This window comes from Tamandua tetradactyla, chromosome 18, assembly GCF_023851605.1.
Source record: "Tamandua tetradactyla isolate mTamTet1 chromosome 18, mTamTet1.pri, whole genome shotgun sequence".
Taxonomy (NCBI): domain Eukaryota; kingdom Metazoa; phylum Chordata; class Mammalia; order Pilosa; family Myrmecophagidae; genus Tamandua; species Tamandua tetradactyla.
Genome location: NC_135344.1, coordinates 55,062,481 through 55,080,185, shown reverse-complemented (window position 1 = coordinate 55,080,185; position 17,705 = coordinate 55,062,481). Strand labels below are relative to the sequence as shown.

At 38.5% G+C, this 17,705-nt stretch overlaps 1 protein-coding gene across 1 annotated transcript in view; it reads right to left on the bottom strand.

Annotated features, from left to right (window-relative positions):
• The window catches only part of CDH2 (cadherin 2), a 210,847-nt gene that overhangs the window by 29,062 nt on the left and 164,080 nt on the right, over positions 1-17,705 (bottom strand). The window contains 9 exon segments of the mRNA XM_077135728.1: positions 2,133-2,272; positions 4,241-4,474; positions 4,776-5,009; positions 8,573-8,604; positions 8,606-8,713; positions 9,951-9,984; positions 9,987-10,200; positions 12,865-13,050; positions 13,665-13,802. Of these exon segments, the coding sequence (XP_076991843.1) occupies positions 2,133-2,272; positions 4,241-4,474; positions 4,776-5,009; positions 8,573-8,604; positions 8,606-8,713; positions 9,951-9,984; positions 9,987-10,200; positions 12,865-13,050; positions 13,665-13,802 (1,320 nt within the window).

Sequence of the window (17,705 nt, the reverse complement as noted above, 5' to 3'; positions counted from 1 at the left end):
AAGATATTATGGTGATTTTGCTACTCAAGAACTAAGAAGTCTCTTACTTCTGCAGAAAACACTACAGGAAAAGCAGTACTAAATAAAGAAATTAGCCAGAAAGGACAATAAAATGAAAGTTCCAGAAAGATCCTTGGACTGTGGCAGAAGTGAGAAGAGAGCAACACATACAAGCCCAAGGTTTATCTGGGGCTAAGAAAAGTTCTGAGGTCAGGAATAGAAGATGTTGAAGATTTATGATGATAATTTTAATAAATCTTACAATAGTGCATTTTACCATTTGCTCTGAAACGTCAATCTAAATGGATAAAGTTAACAAAGAAAGTAAGTCCATCCTTTAAAACCTACAACAATGCAACCTTATCAAACAACTTCTTAAACAGATTAATGAGGATGGGGAGAAAGATCCAGGTCAGGTGACATCTAGCCCCCTGGTTCAGCCCCTAAAATGCCATGCCTTGGTTCTTGACTCTGATCTTCCAACTCTGGGCAACCTCCTCAGGTCTTCCAGTTATTAGCACTTTTGCTAAAGCTTCACTGAGTTAGGTTTAGGTTCATGCTAGAAAATTATGCACAAAGATATGAAAATAAAATGCTGAAAGATTTATGAGAGACTGTGATCAATACACATTTGTTGATCTTGAACATAACGATGAGAAAGTGAAAGGCTAGATGAATTAAGGACTAAACTAAACGTGAATTTTAATATTTGAAGACAATTATAAGCAAGAAACTCTGGGTGTATTCATAGAGGCGCTTTAATTAGTCAGTATTCAAAACAGTTTTCCACGCTTGAGTCAAGTTTTCAAAATATTTAAATATGCATCTCTTCTCAATGAGGTATTGTAAACAAGCACTGAACTGGAATCTGAAGATGTGTTAAAATCGAAAATTCTTATGGGCTGCCACAAAGATTAGATACAACGGCGGATATGAATGGACTTTGGAAACTAAATGCGATATACATATATGTTATTCCTCAAAGGACTAAAGAGAAAGGACAGAGAGCATATCATTCATGAAAACTTGCTCTTTTTCAAGTTAACTGCCTTATCACTAATGCTACATATACACTTAAGATATGCTATCCCTGACATTTGCATTAGTAGGTGGAAGTAGGTAGAAATGAGCTATCGAATATATCTAGCAAATACATGCCATAGAAATTTTTTGAGGATTAATTAATATCTTCCAGATAACTTTGAGAGGTAGAGTAGTTAGAAGTTTAGGCTGTGACATCAGACAGACCTGGATTCGAATCCTGAACTTTTCCTTCCCAGTTGCATGATTTGCAGAAGTCAAACTCCCTTTGGCTCAGTTCTCTACCACAAAAGTGGGAACATTTATAGTATGAACATCACAAGTTTTAAAGATTTTATAACAGCACTTAAAGTATTTAGCAGAATGCTTGGTATGTGGTATGGGCCTGAGAAATGTTAGCCATTATTCAAACATCTGAAATGTTGCTTCTGAACAAATAAAGATCTTCGCTGTCCCCCTAGTGGTAATTTTCCTCCTTGAACAAGCATGCAATTCTGTATGTATACAGCCATAGAAGATGCCAGAGGGCATGTGTTATTGAGCAACTAATATGAGCCAGGCACTATGGTAAAAATGTGTGCAAACATGCACTAAGTATTGTCTTGATACTACTTCCCATGAATGTAAGAATCTTGAGGGCAGATATTTGTTCTGTCCACCGGGACTACTGAATGTATGCAGTAAATATTTGTGCAACCAACAGGCTAATACTTTCTATCATCCAAATAAATATTTAGATGCCAATGGGAAAACAACTTTTACTTATATTTTGGCTATCCAATGAAGAACAACTATAAAGAAAAGTATTTTTATTAGTACACAGTCGGAATTGGGTTTAAATCCTAGGCTCTTTGAAACAATGTTAGCGATTCTCTTACAAAATATGTCCAATGTTAACCTGGAACTTTGAAAAAAACAAATTTTAAGAAATGTGTAGGAAACACTGGAAAGAATTCACTGTATGCCAGATAATGTGATAACAAAAAGGAAACTTGGTACCATTCTCTTCCTGCATTTATTAACTCTTTTCACCACTGAAATGATATATATGATCACAAAAATTCCTTTTAAAGATTTAAACTATTGCTAACCTGGTCTTCTTCTCCTCCGCCTTCTTCATCATATTTTAAAATATTATCTCTTACATCATCTTCCGGATCAATCAAAAGTTGCTTGGCCTGGCGTTCTTTATCGCGGCGTTTCATCCATACCACAAACATCAGAACCAAGACTGGGCAGGGAAATAGGAAAAAAATAACATATCATAATTTATAAACCCCGACCTCTTCAATCACAGTGTTCAACGTTTAACACTCATAATTGATCCTTACGTGGGTCTAAAGCTTGTAATGCGTGTCCCACTCTGCTATCGATTTCGGGTCGAGATCTGCTATCGATTTCGGGTGTCCCCTTAAATGAGATGGGACAAAGCAGGGGGTAGGAACACTGGATTCACAGAACAAAGACCTGGGTTTATTCCTGGTGACTGCAAACTCACTGGGTGAAGTTTTCTGTCCTCAGTTTCATCATCTACAAACTGGGATAATAACTTTTTCAATTTGTTTGTTTCAATTTACTAGAGTACAGATATGACCTTAATATTTGCTAAGAAAACAAAACAATGGCAAGTTAAATTGTCCCTTAGTATTTAATGGCTATTTCATTCAGGTTGGTCAATAGCATTAAAGTCCAAAATTCAGAGAGAATGCCAACTCTCAAGGGGCTTACGTGCTCGCCAAGATGATTTGGGAATAAATTGGGATTAGATCCCGAGTTTCCTGGACTCCCCAAGGCCAGTGTTTTTCTATTGCATATGCACATTCCCTTTCATATCAAATTGGCTGTTTCTGTTAAGAAGACCAGAGATTTATTTTGCCCACTGGAATATCATTAGGCTTTCGTGTTTTACACACTTTGGTGCCAGGTCTAGAGCCATCAATGTTCCAAGCAGCTGATGCTAAAATCAGCACTAATTCATTTTCTTTCAAAATGTTCTAGTCACTTCATGCCATAATACATCATACCTACGTCTTTCTTTACAAGCTTGGCATGTATGCAACACTTCAGATGAAACTGAGACATAACTGTAAGTGCACATCTAGGAATGCAACCTTCTAAAATCTGGGGATATCAGTTTACATCCTGAAGCAAAAAATGTAATGACTCCTATCTGAACACATTTTTATTATTGGCCTAAAGTAAATATCTCCCTTTAAAATCAGATACATGATCTCATTAGCCATTGTTCCAGGACTAAATCTAGCAAGGGGATTATTAGTATAGCATGCAGGTTTCAAATTACAACCAAAGTAAGTCTCCACACAGGAAGTAAAAAATGCTGAGGTTCTATAGTAATTACTTAGAATAAAAGGACAGAATTCTGAATTCCAGAACACTTGTAAATGGAGAAAAGATAAAAGAAATGGCCAACTTTTAAAAAAAGTGATGGGTGCATAGCATGCTCTTGCAATGAACCAAATCCTGCTGCTATTTCATAATAAAGCACAGGGCCTGGGCAATTTATTCCTTTAACCTGCATGCTTAGAAGTGCCTCTGAAAGTACTTTCCAGTGGTTAATTTCTCACATTCCACTAAACCAAAGATGCTAAAGTATCTTCAAAAGGAGCAATTCCTTAATCTACACTTACTCTAAAGGCAGATAATTTATTGAGCTGTGTAATCATTTCTATTATCAAATGTGCTGTATATGAAGTACAATCTCTCATGATTTTATGCAGCCCTTCAGAACAAATCCCTTGATCCCTGCATGGCTGGAGCAGGTTGCTGACTGTACTTTATTTGAAGGAAATTGAAGGAAAGCAATACACTTATTTTCCTAAATCATCAACTACGTGCCATAAATTCATACTCACACGAAAAGTGCTCACACTTAGGATTGTTTAACATTTTACTGTGAAAAGAGACTGCTACAGCTCCCCAAAGCAGCCAGTCTCAGGAACCGGTAACAGGGCATGGCAGAGGCATGCTGGCTAGGTTTGCTGCAAAAATTTCAGTGCAGAGAGCACAGGATTTTTTTTTTTCATTTACATGGACTTGGCTGTCTCATCATGATTGGCAAGAAAATGCTCAGAGGTCTGAGAGGGTTGCCAGATCACTTTTAAAGGCAACAGCAGCAAATTGCTCTGCTAAATATCCCAGAAGCAAAAAGTAATTAAAATCTAAGAGAGACAGAACTTACTGAGCAGGATGATGATACAGAGCAGGATGGCGATGATAGCTCCTGTGCCAAGCCCTGCACCTACAATCCTGTCCGCATCTGTGCAGTCCCCATTGGAGTCACACTGGCAAACCTTCACACGGAGGCTGGAAACATTGGATTTCGGAGGATTGCCCGAATCTGTGATGATGATCGGAACCTCATATATACCAGCTTCAAGAAATTTTATCTTTAAATTCAGCTGAGCAAAATCACCTATATGGAAAAGGAAAAATACAGTTTCATAGATAAATATGTAACACGATAAAAAAAACCACTTAGCATATACCAGAATGTATTTACTGGCACATCGTATATATATAAAGCAGATTATAACTATGCTGTGTTGGGAAGACTTTTTTTTTTGGCTTTAAGGGCTCTTAACCGTCTTGTCTAAACTTTTAAGTAGCTTTAAAAATATATTTAAGGAGGAGATTTAAGGGCACATAAAATGAACTTTTCATACAGGTTCAGGACCTCTTGGTGGCACAAACATCCAAATAATTAACCCGTTTACCGTTAAGTCGAGTGATGGTCCAGTTTTTCTTAATAGTTGCTGGAGACAAGGGAAGATCAAAAGCAAATGGGCCAGCATTTGGATCAATGTCATAATCAAGCGCTGTGATGTTAATTGAATTGGGGTCTGGAGTTTCACACGTCTCTGCCTCTTGAGGTAACACTTGAGGGGCATTGTCATTAATATCAAGTAAATAGATTTGCAGTGTACCCGTTCCGCTCATAGGAGGGATTCCTTAAAAGGGAGAAACATTACAAACCAATATTTAACAATTTTCGATTACTGTGAAATTCTCAAAGCTTCTAGCTTTCCCGACTTCACTGTTGTGTAGCCTTGGAAAAATCTAGTGGCCACAGCATATGGACAGACTGTTTTAACAAAGAGGCACTCCTTGCCTCCCCTCTTAGGATGACCCTGAGCTGCCAATGCTGCCCTGCAACATGCGTCCCTCCCCTCGGTGGCCCTGTAGCTGTCCTTTCCCCACTGTTCATTACTCTGGACCCTGTGTACACCAGGCTCCCTACATACTATGGAGAACCTACCAGAAGCAGAATACAGGGTTCCTGATGTGGTGGACACTACTATTTTTTTTTTTTTAACTTTTTTATTGTATAGTATAACATATGTACAAAGCAAAGAAATAAAAAAGCAATAGTTTTCAAAGCACTCTTCAACAAGTAGTTTCAGGACAGATCCCAGTTTGTCATGGGCTACCATATGGTCCTCTCAGATTTTTCCTTTTAGCTACTCCAGAATATGGGAAGCTAGAAGGCTTAAATATTTTTTATCACCACTATCGACTTTTTTTCTTCCTTTTTTGTGAAAAATAACAAACATATATAAAAAAGCAATAAATTGCAAAGCACAGTACCACAATTAGTTGTAGAACCTATTTTATAGTTTGACATGGGTTACAATTTCACAATTTTAGGTTTTTACTTCTAGCTGCTCTAAGATACTGGAGACTAAAAGGGATATCAATATAATGATTCAGCAGTCATATTCATTTGTTAAATTCTATCTTCTCTGTATAACTCTACCATCACTTTTGGTCTTTCTATCCCTCTCTTCAGGGGTATTTGGGCTACGATTCATTCTAACTTTTTCATGTTGGAAGGGGCGGTCACTAATATGGGGTAGGGAGATGGAACTATCTGATGTTCTGGAGAGTCTGGGCCCTCTAGGTTTCAGGACTTGTCTGAACCAGGGACCCATCTGGAGGTTGCAAGTTTCTGGAAAGTTACACTAGTGCATGGAACCCTTGTGGAATCTTATATATTGCCCTAGATATTCTTTAGGATTGGCTGGAATGGTCCTGATTGGGGTCTGGCAGGTTATGATGGGTAGGACCTACTACTTTGATGGAGAATCAAGATGTGCACATGAAAGAACATAATAATGTTCTGTTGTGTTTTTTTGCGTGGGCAGGCACCGGGAAGCTAACCTGGGTCTCCAACATGGCAGGCAAGAACTCTGCCGCTGAGTCACCATGGCCCACCCCATAATAATGTTTTGTGTAGTTTTTTTTTTTCATAATAATGTTTTCAAGTTCAAACACAACTATGACATATTGAAATAGCCTACAGACAAATAACAGAGCACCATGGATCTCCTCTTGGGAAAGAGCACCAATAAGCTACTTGAGAAGCATTAGAATGCTTTATACATTATTTCATCACATTCTTATGAAACAGTTTTAAACAGATGAGACACCTGTTTCCCCAAATGCTCATGGACACACCCTCTTGTAAAAGGTGGAGCTGCTACTAAGGAGTGGTTGCCTAACTCCAATCTACTCCCAGGCCACTGTAAGAAGGTAAGATCCCCAGGACGTAGGCTTCTGCTACATTACTCACCTTTTATAAATAAGGCTGTGACCACCGCCAAGAGGTTTAAGTGACCTGCCCAAGGTCAGGCAACTAGGAAAGTGCACGCGATGCAGACACACACACCACACACCACACACACACACACACAACACACAACACACTCCCTGAAGGAATTTCCAACAAGGAGAAACCACTAGGGACGTCTCTGAGGAATACAAATGGCTCTGAGAGCAAGGAGAGTTAAGGTGGTGCATGGGGTGGCTGTGATGATATTCCCATACCACTGCAACCACGACGGTGCTCCACGGTCATGAAATTTCTTATTCAATTTAATACTATTTGACTCATGACAACATTACAGGACGAAAGTAAAAAACTTTATCAATAATGAAACCGACCAGAGGGTAGGATCTCACTGAAAATTATGGGGACTCCAAGAACTGGGACCAAGTCCAGCCTTGTGATTTAAAGTCAAGTGCATTTGTAAAACATTATGGCTATGGACACTTAACAGGTCATTTCTCTCACATATATACCCTTTCAATTAGAAAACAATCCATCTTGATGAATGAAATAAGACGGAACATCAGGCCAACATATACACACGTCATTTTATGGCTCTTTAAATTTCAACATAACAGTTCAAGATGTATTAATTTACGTTTTACTGCAGAGGAAAGCTGCTGCTTACTTACATAAGGTGAGAAAGTATAAAACAGACTGATTCCGTACTTTGTGTGTAACAGCACAAGCAGTTCCCACCAAGGTCCAACTCTAAACATTGGAACATTTGTCATAGATTGGAAAGGATAAGAAATAATGCTTTTACTTCATCACCATGTAGTTTTACAACAGATAGTATTCCCATTGAATCTCATTATACAGGAAATGGAAAGATTCACTGAAATTGTTCCTATCAAAAGCGTTGATAGGCCATGTTCAAACTGCACATCTTGACTGCTAAATTGAAGTTTGCTATTTTTATTAAATGCTGACTTAATAGTCTTAATATCATAATATTTTTAAAAAATGGTTGTGATTCAGTTTGGAAACTATTAACATAATAAAAAAGTAGCTGAATGCTTAGTTTGCACCAGGCACTATTTGAGCACTTTGTATGCAAAAGTCATTTTATATCACCTCAAATCCTATGAGCTATGGATTGCTATCATTATCCCTATTATAAGAGGAAAATTTACAGATTTAAAAACTTGCATCTTGCAGTCAGAAAGGAGTGGGGGCTGGAACACGGCCCAGGTGCTCTGGAGTACTCTGGAGCACGCACTGTTGGACACATGTACTGACAGCTAACACAGCAAAAGAGAAGTTCGTCTCCAGGTTTAATAAGTCATTTTTTGTCTTACGTATCTAAAAAAGTGCTTATCTATCAATCTCAACCATTTAGAACCCAACAGAGCTGCAGACAGAAAAAACATTTTAAAAAGGTACTAAATTAGATGTTCCAAACCAATAACACTGAAGCTTGTGTGCTTACTTATGCCGATTCATGAACAAAATTGAGTTTCTTAGCCTATGGCAGACTTGAGGCAAAGAATTAGAAAGCGAAAGACTGCTAGAAATAGACATATTGACAGCAGCAAACAGGTAAGTAGAAATACAAAAAGACCAACTCAACAAAACACAGGTCTGGGACCACTGAGGAGAGACTCAAAGTGTGGTAATCAGGCATCCATGCGGCAGGGCCCCAGAACAACTAAGATTCGTAATCACGGAACCAGGTTACCAGAGAACGTGAACGGACATTGAGCAGATTCATTACAGAGACAAGGGAGTTTGCAATAGAAAACCGCTGGAAATGGAAAACAAACCCCTTGGAGTAATAAAGCTCAGTTTTGTAGGCAAATGAATTTTGTAGAAAACCTCATTTCCTGATGATTCATATATGATGAGGCTCTCTTCTCCTCGACAACATACAGGATAATACAGTGGATTATTTAAATTACGTACCATTGTCAGAAGCAAGGAAAGTAGCATTATATATTATTTTTCACATTTGGTGATTCTCTGTCCAAAACAGCAATTGTAGTTATCTGCCCGTTCACAGGATCTATTTTTAGCCAATTGGCAGGATCAGATAATTTTGTGTATCTAAGAAATGAAAGCACAGCAAGTTTAGTTATTCTGAAATGAAACTTATAAAAAAAAACAAAGCATATTTTAAAGGCTTTAATTGCACGAACAACCAGCTTATTAACTTGCATTTTTGTGGATTATAGTTGAAGCACAGCTTTCACGTGGAAAAGTATTTCCAGGGCAGTGATTGCAGGAGGCACCTAAAGGTGTTGCGGTAAACCTACAGCGCTTTAGGGGTGAGAGCAGAGGCACAGGCAGCTCTGACAGGTTTATCTTAAGCTCTCGTCTAGTTCAGCAGATATCAATGGTGGAGCTAAAACAGCTCAAAGCCACCTGCTAAATCAGCAGCAGCCCTGATGTACTGAACTTAGAAGAAATCATAGATGTTGAACTTTTGGTCACAGAACACTTTTAAAATGTTTTACCACCTCATCATGGCAGAGATGAGACTGTGCTGTGGAGAGCCCAGGAACTCCTTTCCTGAGAAGTTAGTTTCTCACACCGAGTTTGGGCTCAGAAACACACGTCTTCCCTAGGGAAGCCCCACACTCTCAGTCTCCAGCAGCAGATTTATCAGCTTAAACTTCTTTGGGGTGGGGTGGGGTGAACTTTCCAAGCTAGGATGACCAACGAATATATAGAAGGGGAAAAATAGAGTGTTTTCAGCGGTTACATCAATTGCAGGATTTCAATCTATCCATTAACTAGCTATTTAGACATGGAAACGAAAGGAATTAAATACAATATGAGCTAATTTTAAAAATGGTCAGGAAACAGCTGTGGGGTATCCTTAGCCACTATACTCCCCATAAGGATAACTCGATTTCGGTGCAGTTAGACGTTTTTACAGTATTATGTGCAATACCAATTGTACAGTGAGGGATGAAAATAATTAGCTCTGAGATTTTGGTTTTGGCATGGGTTTTCTTTTCTTCCTGATGTGTGAGAAAAGATGAATGTTATATGCTTTTGAGAGTCCCTATTTAATCACTGTAGAACACCTTTCTGTCATGTTTGATATAAAAGTCCATGCTAAATCATTACTGTTAAAAAAGGAAAAGTTGGGGCAGAAAAAACAAAAGAGGCTGATACCATTTTTGCTTCAAAATAATACAAGTAAATATCAAAGCATTTAAAACTATCTGATAATAAGTAGTTTTAGTTTCCTCAAAATTTCTTACTCAAATAGTAAGTTAAATTCTATATACAATATGGAATAGAATATAAAGTCACCATACATGGCATTTTATACCTAATGTTTTGCTGCATGTATCGATCTGGGTCTGAGCAGTAAACGTCGTCAACATGGTGCCAGCGTGAAGACCTTTTCTTGGCGAATGATTTGGGATTTGGATTAAAATAGGGTTTTCATTGACATCAATAACTGTAACCGAGACAGTTGCAGTTGACTGAGGTGGGTGTTGAATACCCTTGGCTAATGGCACTTGATTTTCTGCAGCAACAGTGAGGACAAACATTCTATTTGTTTCAAAGTCGATTGGCTGGAAAAGTCAAAAAAAGGAAAAAATATATTTTGGTAGGAAGTAATATTTTCATTCTGCAGTTTATTTACCAACCCTGTTTCCAAAACATTAATTTTTCAGTCACTGTGTGAGATTTTCTCGACTTTCTGGAAAACATGCACATGCATGATTAACATTTATATTTATTTCTAGGTAATCTATTTACAAATCTTGAGTATTTCAAAGGTTTATGTTCACAAAATAATGCAATTACTATTGTTCTGATTCATTTATTTAGGTACATCCAAAAACATGATTATTCTTAAGAAAAACATGGTTACCAAATAACCAAGTAAACTGAAATCAAGTGATAAAATGGTCAAGATATGTACTCTCAAACTTTGGTACAAAGAGCATTACGGGTTCAGAAAAACTTTTACCAACTTGTGACAAAATGTAAACAACAAAAACAAAAAGGGAGAAAGTGATGTGTTTTGTTTTTCATAATCCTAAATTTATTCAATTTAAAAGTATTCACAATTTGAAGTACACACTTACAGGCACCCACATATCTTTGTAAAATGATAGGGTTATGGTAAGAAGGATGGTTCGTTTTTGTCCTGTCAGAGCAAACCAAAAATTTGGCAGACTTCCAAAATAATTCTGGATATTTTACTGGTTGGCAAAAATTCCATATCTAAGAACAACACTATATATAAATGCAATGTGCAAAAAATCTTAACGTAAATTTTAACTTGGGAAGTTCAACTGAATTCTGTTGTCAATAGAATTGTTACTAGTAGTCAGGTGAGCAGACTGGACTTTCTGCTCTTAATTTTCCTTGACCCTCTTGTGGAGGTGCAGATAAGCATTGCTGTGCAGGAATTAAACGAAACAGCTCCTGGAGAGTTTCAAGGCCACCATTGGCAGTTTAAGAGTGATCAAGAGCTGAAGCCAATGAGAAGGCCAAACTGTTTGCACAAACTGTGCCATTTTCTCAACCTAAACCACCTCCTCCAATGTTCAAGCACACTAAGATCCCTAATACAACTTCCCTTTCTCAATTATTTTATGATCGGAATGAAGCCAGACTGTAAGATAGTAAATGTTTGGAGTGATTTCCTAAGCCACACGAAATATCCCTGACGTAATTTTATTTACGCCAAGTGTGACACACACTTAAGTCCTTTCATGGGTATCAAGCTCATTTGTCCCTCACAGCACTGTTGCTTGTGTACCGTTATCCCCACTCTGTGCCTGCATGAGGAAACTAAGCTGAAGTAACTTGCCATAGTCACCCCGCTAAGTGGCAAAGGTGGCATCCAAACAGACAGTCGGGCTCTGGACACCATTCACAGGCCTCTTCATTCCACATGTTCATTCAGATAGTTCCTAACTCCCATCCCAGGGAGGGGTTGGGGATTGTCCTTCCACTCAGGTATAAATAAGATTCTTGGCAACTGCCACCTCGTGTACCTACCTACCCAAGGTCAATATTTGGGTTTCCTACTGAACCAAGATTGTTGGGGTGGTGGGACACTGTCATGGTCAGGTGTGTCAACTTGGCCAAGTGGTGGTTGGGCAAGTGTTGGCTTGTCTGTTGCAATGAGGACATTTCATAAATTAGATCATGAGCATGTCAGCTGCATCCACAGCTGATTCCATTTGTAATCAGCTAACGCGGCGTGTGTTCTGCAATGAGTGATGCTTAATCTAATCCGACTGAAAGCCTTATAAGGAGGATTCAGAAGAGACAGGCTCTTCCTGTTTTGGCTGGTGAGCCTCTCCTGTGGAGTTCGTCCAGACCCTCCATCGGAATTGCTGGTGTCACAGCCTACTCTGCGGATTTTGGACTCTGCATTCTCACGGTCACGTGAGACACTTTTATACATTTTATATTTGTAAGTGTTCCCTGTTGATTCTGTTTCTCTAGAGAACCCTAACTAATACAGGCACAAAGAAGAAAATCTCTTCCCTGAGTGGGCAAAATGGCAGGCCTTTCCCTTTAAAGAACTTTTAAGTTATAGCTATATGTAGTTATTTTTTTGGAACATCGTCTTTGTCTCCAGTGCTTTTTTTTATTTGGCAATGAATGTTAAAACAAACCAATTTCTGAAAGTCTTGAAAGTAGCATTTAAAAGGCGCATAATAAATTCAAAATCTTCTAAAAGCACAGAACCTCGCCCATTCCATTTTATTTCCATGGAATTTTTTGGCTCATTCATAACCTGCTAATCCTCTATTAACAATGTGTACCCACAAAAGTGTGGGGCATCATTCCAAAGTCACCCACTGGAAGTCAAAACCTCAGAACGGAATATGGCACCATCCCAGCTATACTGACAGCTCAGGTTATTAGGATCAGCCCAGTCTATAGATGGGTAAGAACCGTTCATAATAATTTAAAAACCATCACATCCAGTGATAATGTGAGAACACCTAAGTTGGCCTCAGCCTCAACCTAAATTAAAAAAAAAAATCACAAGCATGCTTTCCCTCCTAAATACAAATTTATTTTAGATTTAAAGATGAATGAAAGCAAAACGTCTTACAAAGTTAACGGCAACAAAACAAAATATATATATATATATAAAAATAAAATATATAAGAATAAAAAGTCCACCGCAAAAGAAGGGGTGGGGCATACACGGGTCACTGCCGAGTGGCTATGGGAGAGGAAGTGGCCTCTACCTAGGCACTTACTTTGACCACGGTGACCAACCCGTCGTTGCTGCTGGGGTCAGTCTGAATGGCAAAGCGCCCGGTAGGGTCTCCCCCGCTGATCCTGTACACCGCGTTCCAGGCCGGCGTGTGGGGCTGATCCTTATCGGTCACAGTGAGATTAGCTACTATGACGTCCACTCTGTTTTCAGGAACTTCGCCATAGAACTGCAAGGAAGGCAAAAGCCTTAGTCAGAGCAGCGGTGCGGACGGCTGAAGGACAGCATGTCTTGACATCGCCCTGATTTTACTGCACCGTTAAACCTTTATTATCTACACTAAACGAGGCGCTCCGTCATGCTGTAATCGCCGTATTTATATTTGACTTAAAAAACACTATGACTTTTTCCGGTGGCCCATTTTTCTACCAAATAATGTTACAGTTTCATGAATATTAAAATTGGTGGCCACTTGTGAGAATCTGGGTGATTCATGTGGGGTCCAGGGGAAAGGAGTTGCCTGTGGGAAATAATTTTACTCAAGATAGAGATAATTAGATGCTGAGGAAGTAGCAGAAGACAGCCATGTAATTCACGTACCTGTGCATATTTATATTTGTAAGTCTTTTTCTTAGGGCTTCATTTCCAGGCAGTGTATTTTAAGAACAGTGAACTTGGAGACTATTAGAAAACAAATTACTGGCACGCCCTTATTTAACTCCTCAGTTAGAGCCATCCTGTCAGTAGGTTAAGCAAGTTCTACCTCTCCTAAGCACATTTATTATTCATGACCAAACTTCTCAGTAATGGACCCAAAGTTCTGTGAGTGACAGATGTACTTACGGTCATGGCAGTAAACTCTGGAGGATTGTCATTGACATCTGTCACAGTGATGACAGCAGTGGCCGTGTTCGAAAGGCCGTAGGTAGGATTCCCTTCCATGTCTGTAGCTTGAATTATTAACGTGTACTGTTGCACCTTCTAAACAGACATAAAGATAACAACAACTTAAATGAAACTAATTTCTCAAGAAGACATAACAGTTGTTCTGTAAATGGCTCTTCATTGCGCACGGAGAACACAGCATCATTCACTCTGATTAACATTACTTGAAATTTCCCAAGTGGAGTTTATTTTAACTTATGAAGCAAAGGTCTGGTGCTTGTCGAGAGAGATTTATCTGTGTATATTCACCTCTACTGGTAGAAAGGAACACTCTGCAGCTGTGCGAAATGCACAGCAAAGCTGCATCTTCCATCTGCTTTCAACTTTTCCTTCTGAATTTCACAATGTTGTGATCAAACATTAAAACCTATCTGGTTTGTATTTAATGCCTCATCTATTAATTTCTACCCAGTTGAGGATGCTAAGGACAATGAAAAATCTCAAGAGAGAGAAAGCACATAGAACCCACAAGCTACAAATGTTTTCCTTTGGTATATTCTATATATATCCTTTCCATTATAATAGGGTAGACAAAATGTTTTCTCCTAATTCTCACAAGTACATACCGTTTGCAATTGCACGTGAGTGATATAGTCTTAAAGCTGAAATCTAATTAAAGGGTTCACCCTTATAGGGTTAGTCCTGGAACACAACAGGTGTTTAATAGCTGCCTACTTAATGGGCTGCGATTTGTACACATCACTCATCGTGCCCACTGTTTTGAGCAGAGGCCTATAACAGATACGGCTACATTTACATGTAGATAATTATTAGCAAATAAGCACTCATGGCTTTCAAATGTCAGATTGAATTTTTTAAGGAGAGCCAAATTAAGCTGTAATGCATCCAAGATAAAGTCTTGAGCTGGTTTGAGAGTTCTGCGGCACTAGCTGACAGCGTTTTAATAGGAAAACCTACCCAAAAAGCATATCTAAAATCCTTTGACATCTCTGTAGAAATTGGCGCAGATTAAAAACATAGATCATATTCGTAAATATTAAAACAAAACTCACTTCTTCATACAAAAATAAATTGTCGCTGCAGAGTGTGGTTTTCCTTGATTCTAACTATAGCTAACATTATGAATGAACATTCTCAAGGGATTTCTGGGGCTTGGAGAGAACAGACACAAATTGTAGCTTTTGATTTAGTTGTTAGCAGGAAGGGGCAAGGAAAGAGAAAGGAGTAGGCGGGCAAACTAAGCCTCATACATTAGATTTTAAGACTCTGTCCACCCAAATGTCAATCTCTAGCAGTTATTAATTCTAGGGTTTTGTTTTACTAAAAGAAAAATGACCACATATTTTTGAATAAGGAAAAAAAAAAAGGAATATCGCTGGGTGTGAAATTTAAATTTTTCTTAGCCCAAACATGAACTATAATGCTAACGTATGCTAAAACATTTCTCAATGGATTTCTTTCTTCATCAAGAGAGTCATTTCAGCTTAATGTTCTCATGATTAGTGAGAAAATTTTGCAGGGCATTCAGTTCAACTTCTCCTTTGAAAACCATGAAAATAAAAATTCATGATGACTTTGAAATGCCATGTTTGTTAGTTGTTTTTTGCAGAAACAGATGAACATTCTCAAAAACAGAAAAACAACAGATATTTTAATTAATAATTAAATAAATCCATGTAGATATTATATGGAGATACAGTACTTCTTTGGATGGCTATTCTACATCTTTAAAAGAACTTTAACATTGTATTAGCATAATATAATTTAACATTGAACTGAGTATTGGGATCAGTGGCTAGTTAGTCTTGAAATCTCTAAGTTACAAAATAACTTGATTATTTCTAAAATATGATGTCTCTTCAAATAAAAAAAATCCACCTTAGTAATTAGTATGATCTCCATTTTCACATGCTTGATTGAAAAAAGTTTCTTACATTTTGTAAGGAACATGCCACAGCCTACGTTTTAGTCTAGGGGAACTATTTAGAGCTTCTTTGTCTATTTTAGCCATTGGCATCTGGTTCTGAAAGATTGATCTTTGGATTCCAGAAGGATTTGACTTCCTACTCTTACATTTCCAAATCAAATCAAGAGGTATTCTTTCCCTCACTCCCTGTTCTCTCAGGATAAGATCGCAGCTTGTGATGAGTCCCTCAATCTCTGTGACTCACTTACGTCACCACATCTACAGTTCACTCACCTGTCCCATACCTTGAATGCTTTGTATTTCTCTTCAAATGCTCTGTCATGACCCTATGCCATAGCATTAGGCATTTCCCTTTGCCTAGACCAGTGGTTTTCAACTGGAGTGATACCCCTCACCCCAAGAGACAGTTGGCAATGTCTAGAGACAGTCTTTGGCTGTCACCATGGGAGGCAAAATTGCTCCGACTGAGAATCACCTAGTAGGGAGAGGCCAGGGTTGTTGCTAAACAACCTACAATACGCAGGACAGCTCTCCACAACAAAGAATGTCTATAGCACCGCAGTTGAGAAGCCCTAGCTTGGCATGCCTTCCTCTCCATTTTGAGCCCGACAATCATGGAGCTTAAATGTCACCTCAGAGACGAGCTGAGAGTCTTTGGGGTAGAGCTGTTTTCCTCGTCAGGACTGTGCTCCCATAACTTACCTCCTTCTCTATTCTTAGCTTACACAGTTGTTATTATTCCATATTCCTCTCTTTGCCCCATTATACACACGCATACAAACGCTTCTGCTTTATTCACACGTGTGTTGCTGGTATACGGCAAAATGCCTGATGCAGAGCAAAGCAGTAATACCTGTTTTTGAACGTGTGGTTGGCTGGGTGAATGGATGACAAACCCTGGGCCTTGCATTATCATATAAATATTACAAGTTAAGGAAAAAACATCTCATATATATATAGCTATCATTTATTCATTAGCACATATACAGGAACATAAATTAACTCACTGGTTCTCAAACTCCAGGGATTCATATATATTCCAAATTCTGCTCTATTTTTATATTTCTGTACTATGAGTCACTTACTGTTTATTTTGATAATGATATTCTTTTAAAACCTAAATTAATTTATTATAAATGCACCATAAATGGAAAACTAACATCATTTGCCATAAGTAAGAACTATTAAAAAACACAATAAAATTCTTGGACCCCAGTGGTCTCTGCTTGAGGCAGCAGCGTCTAAACGGTTATGGTCTCTGATTGTCTCAGAAGTTTTAATGGTGTATACAAATTAAAATCACAATATGTGCACCACACTTTTGAAACACTGAACTACGGTGATATAAGTGAGGAGGTGAGAATGCTAACTGCTTTTTCATTTGCAAACACTGTCTACTAGATGCCAGGCAATGTTTTACTTGGTTAAAATAATGAACAAAGCCAGACATGTCCTTGCTTTCAGCAAGTGTCAGAGACAGCTACTAATGAATTACACAAAGAAATGTAAGATGTAACGGTGGTAAGGATAGGAAGAAGCAATAATGTGAGGAGCCTTTAATAGGAGAGCCTGGCCTAGACCTTAAACCTGGAGGGAGGAATGAACGCAAGGGGCATGTTGGGGGTAAACTGAAAGGAACTTGATCACTCAAGAATTTGGGGGTAGATGGATGGCTGTGCATGATAAAGGCAAGTAGAACATAATCATGGGAGCCTGGGAAGGCAACACTAGTCATATGAAATAGCAATTGCATCAGGAGTTATAGATTTAGGGAGATGACAGGTTTGCTGTTGGATGCACTGGGTTAGGGGATGGGCGATCAAGCAGTAATGCCACAGAACTTAGGAGGGAAGGGCAGCTTTGTGAGCCTATTCAAATCATTAACCTCTAGGCTCCAGTTTCCTCACCTGTGAGATGGGCAGAAAGGATGGTCTATCTTGTAAGTTTGTAGCCTAAAATTTTGTTGGATCCTCATTGCATGCTCACACTGTTCTAAGGACCCTGATAACAACAACATAAAAATAACCCCTAAATTTATTGAGCGCTAATAA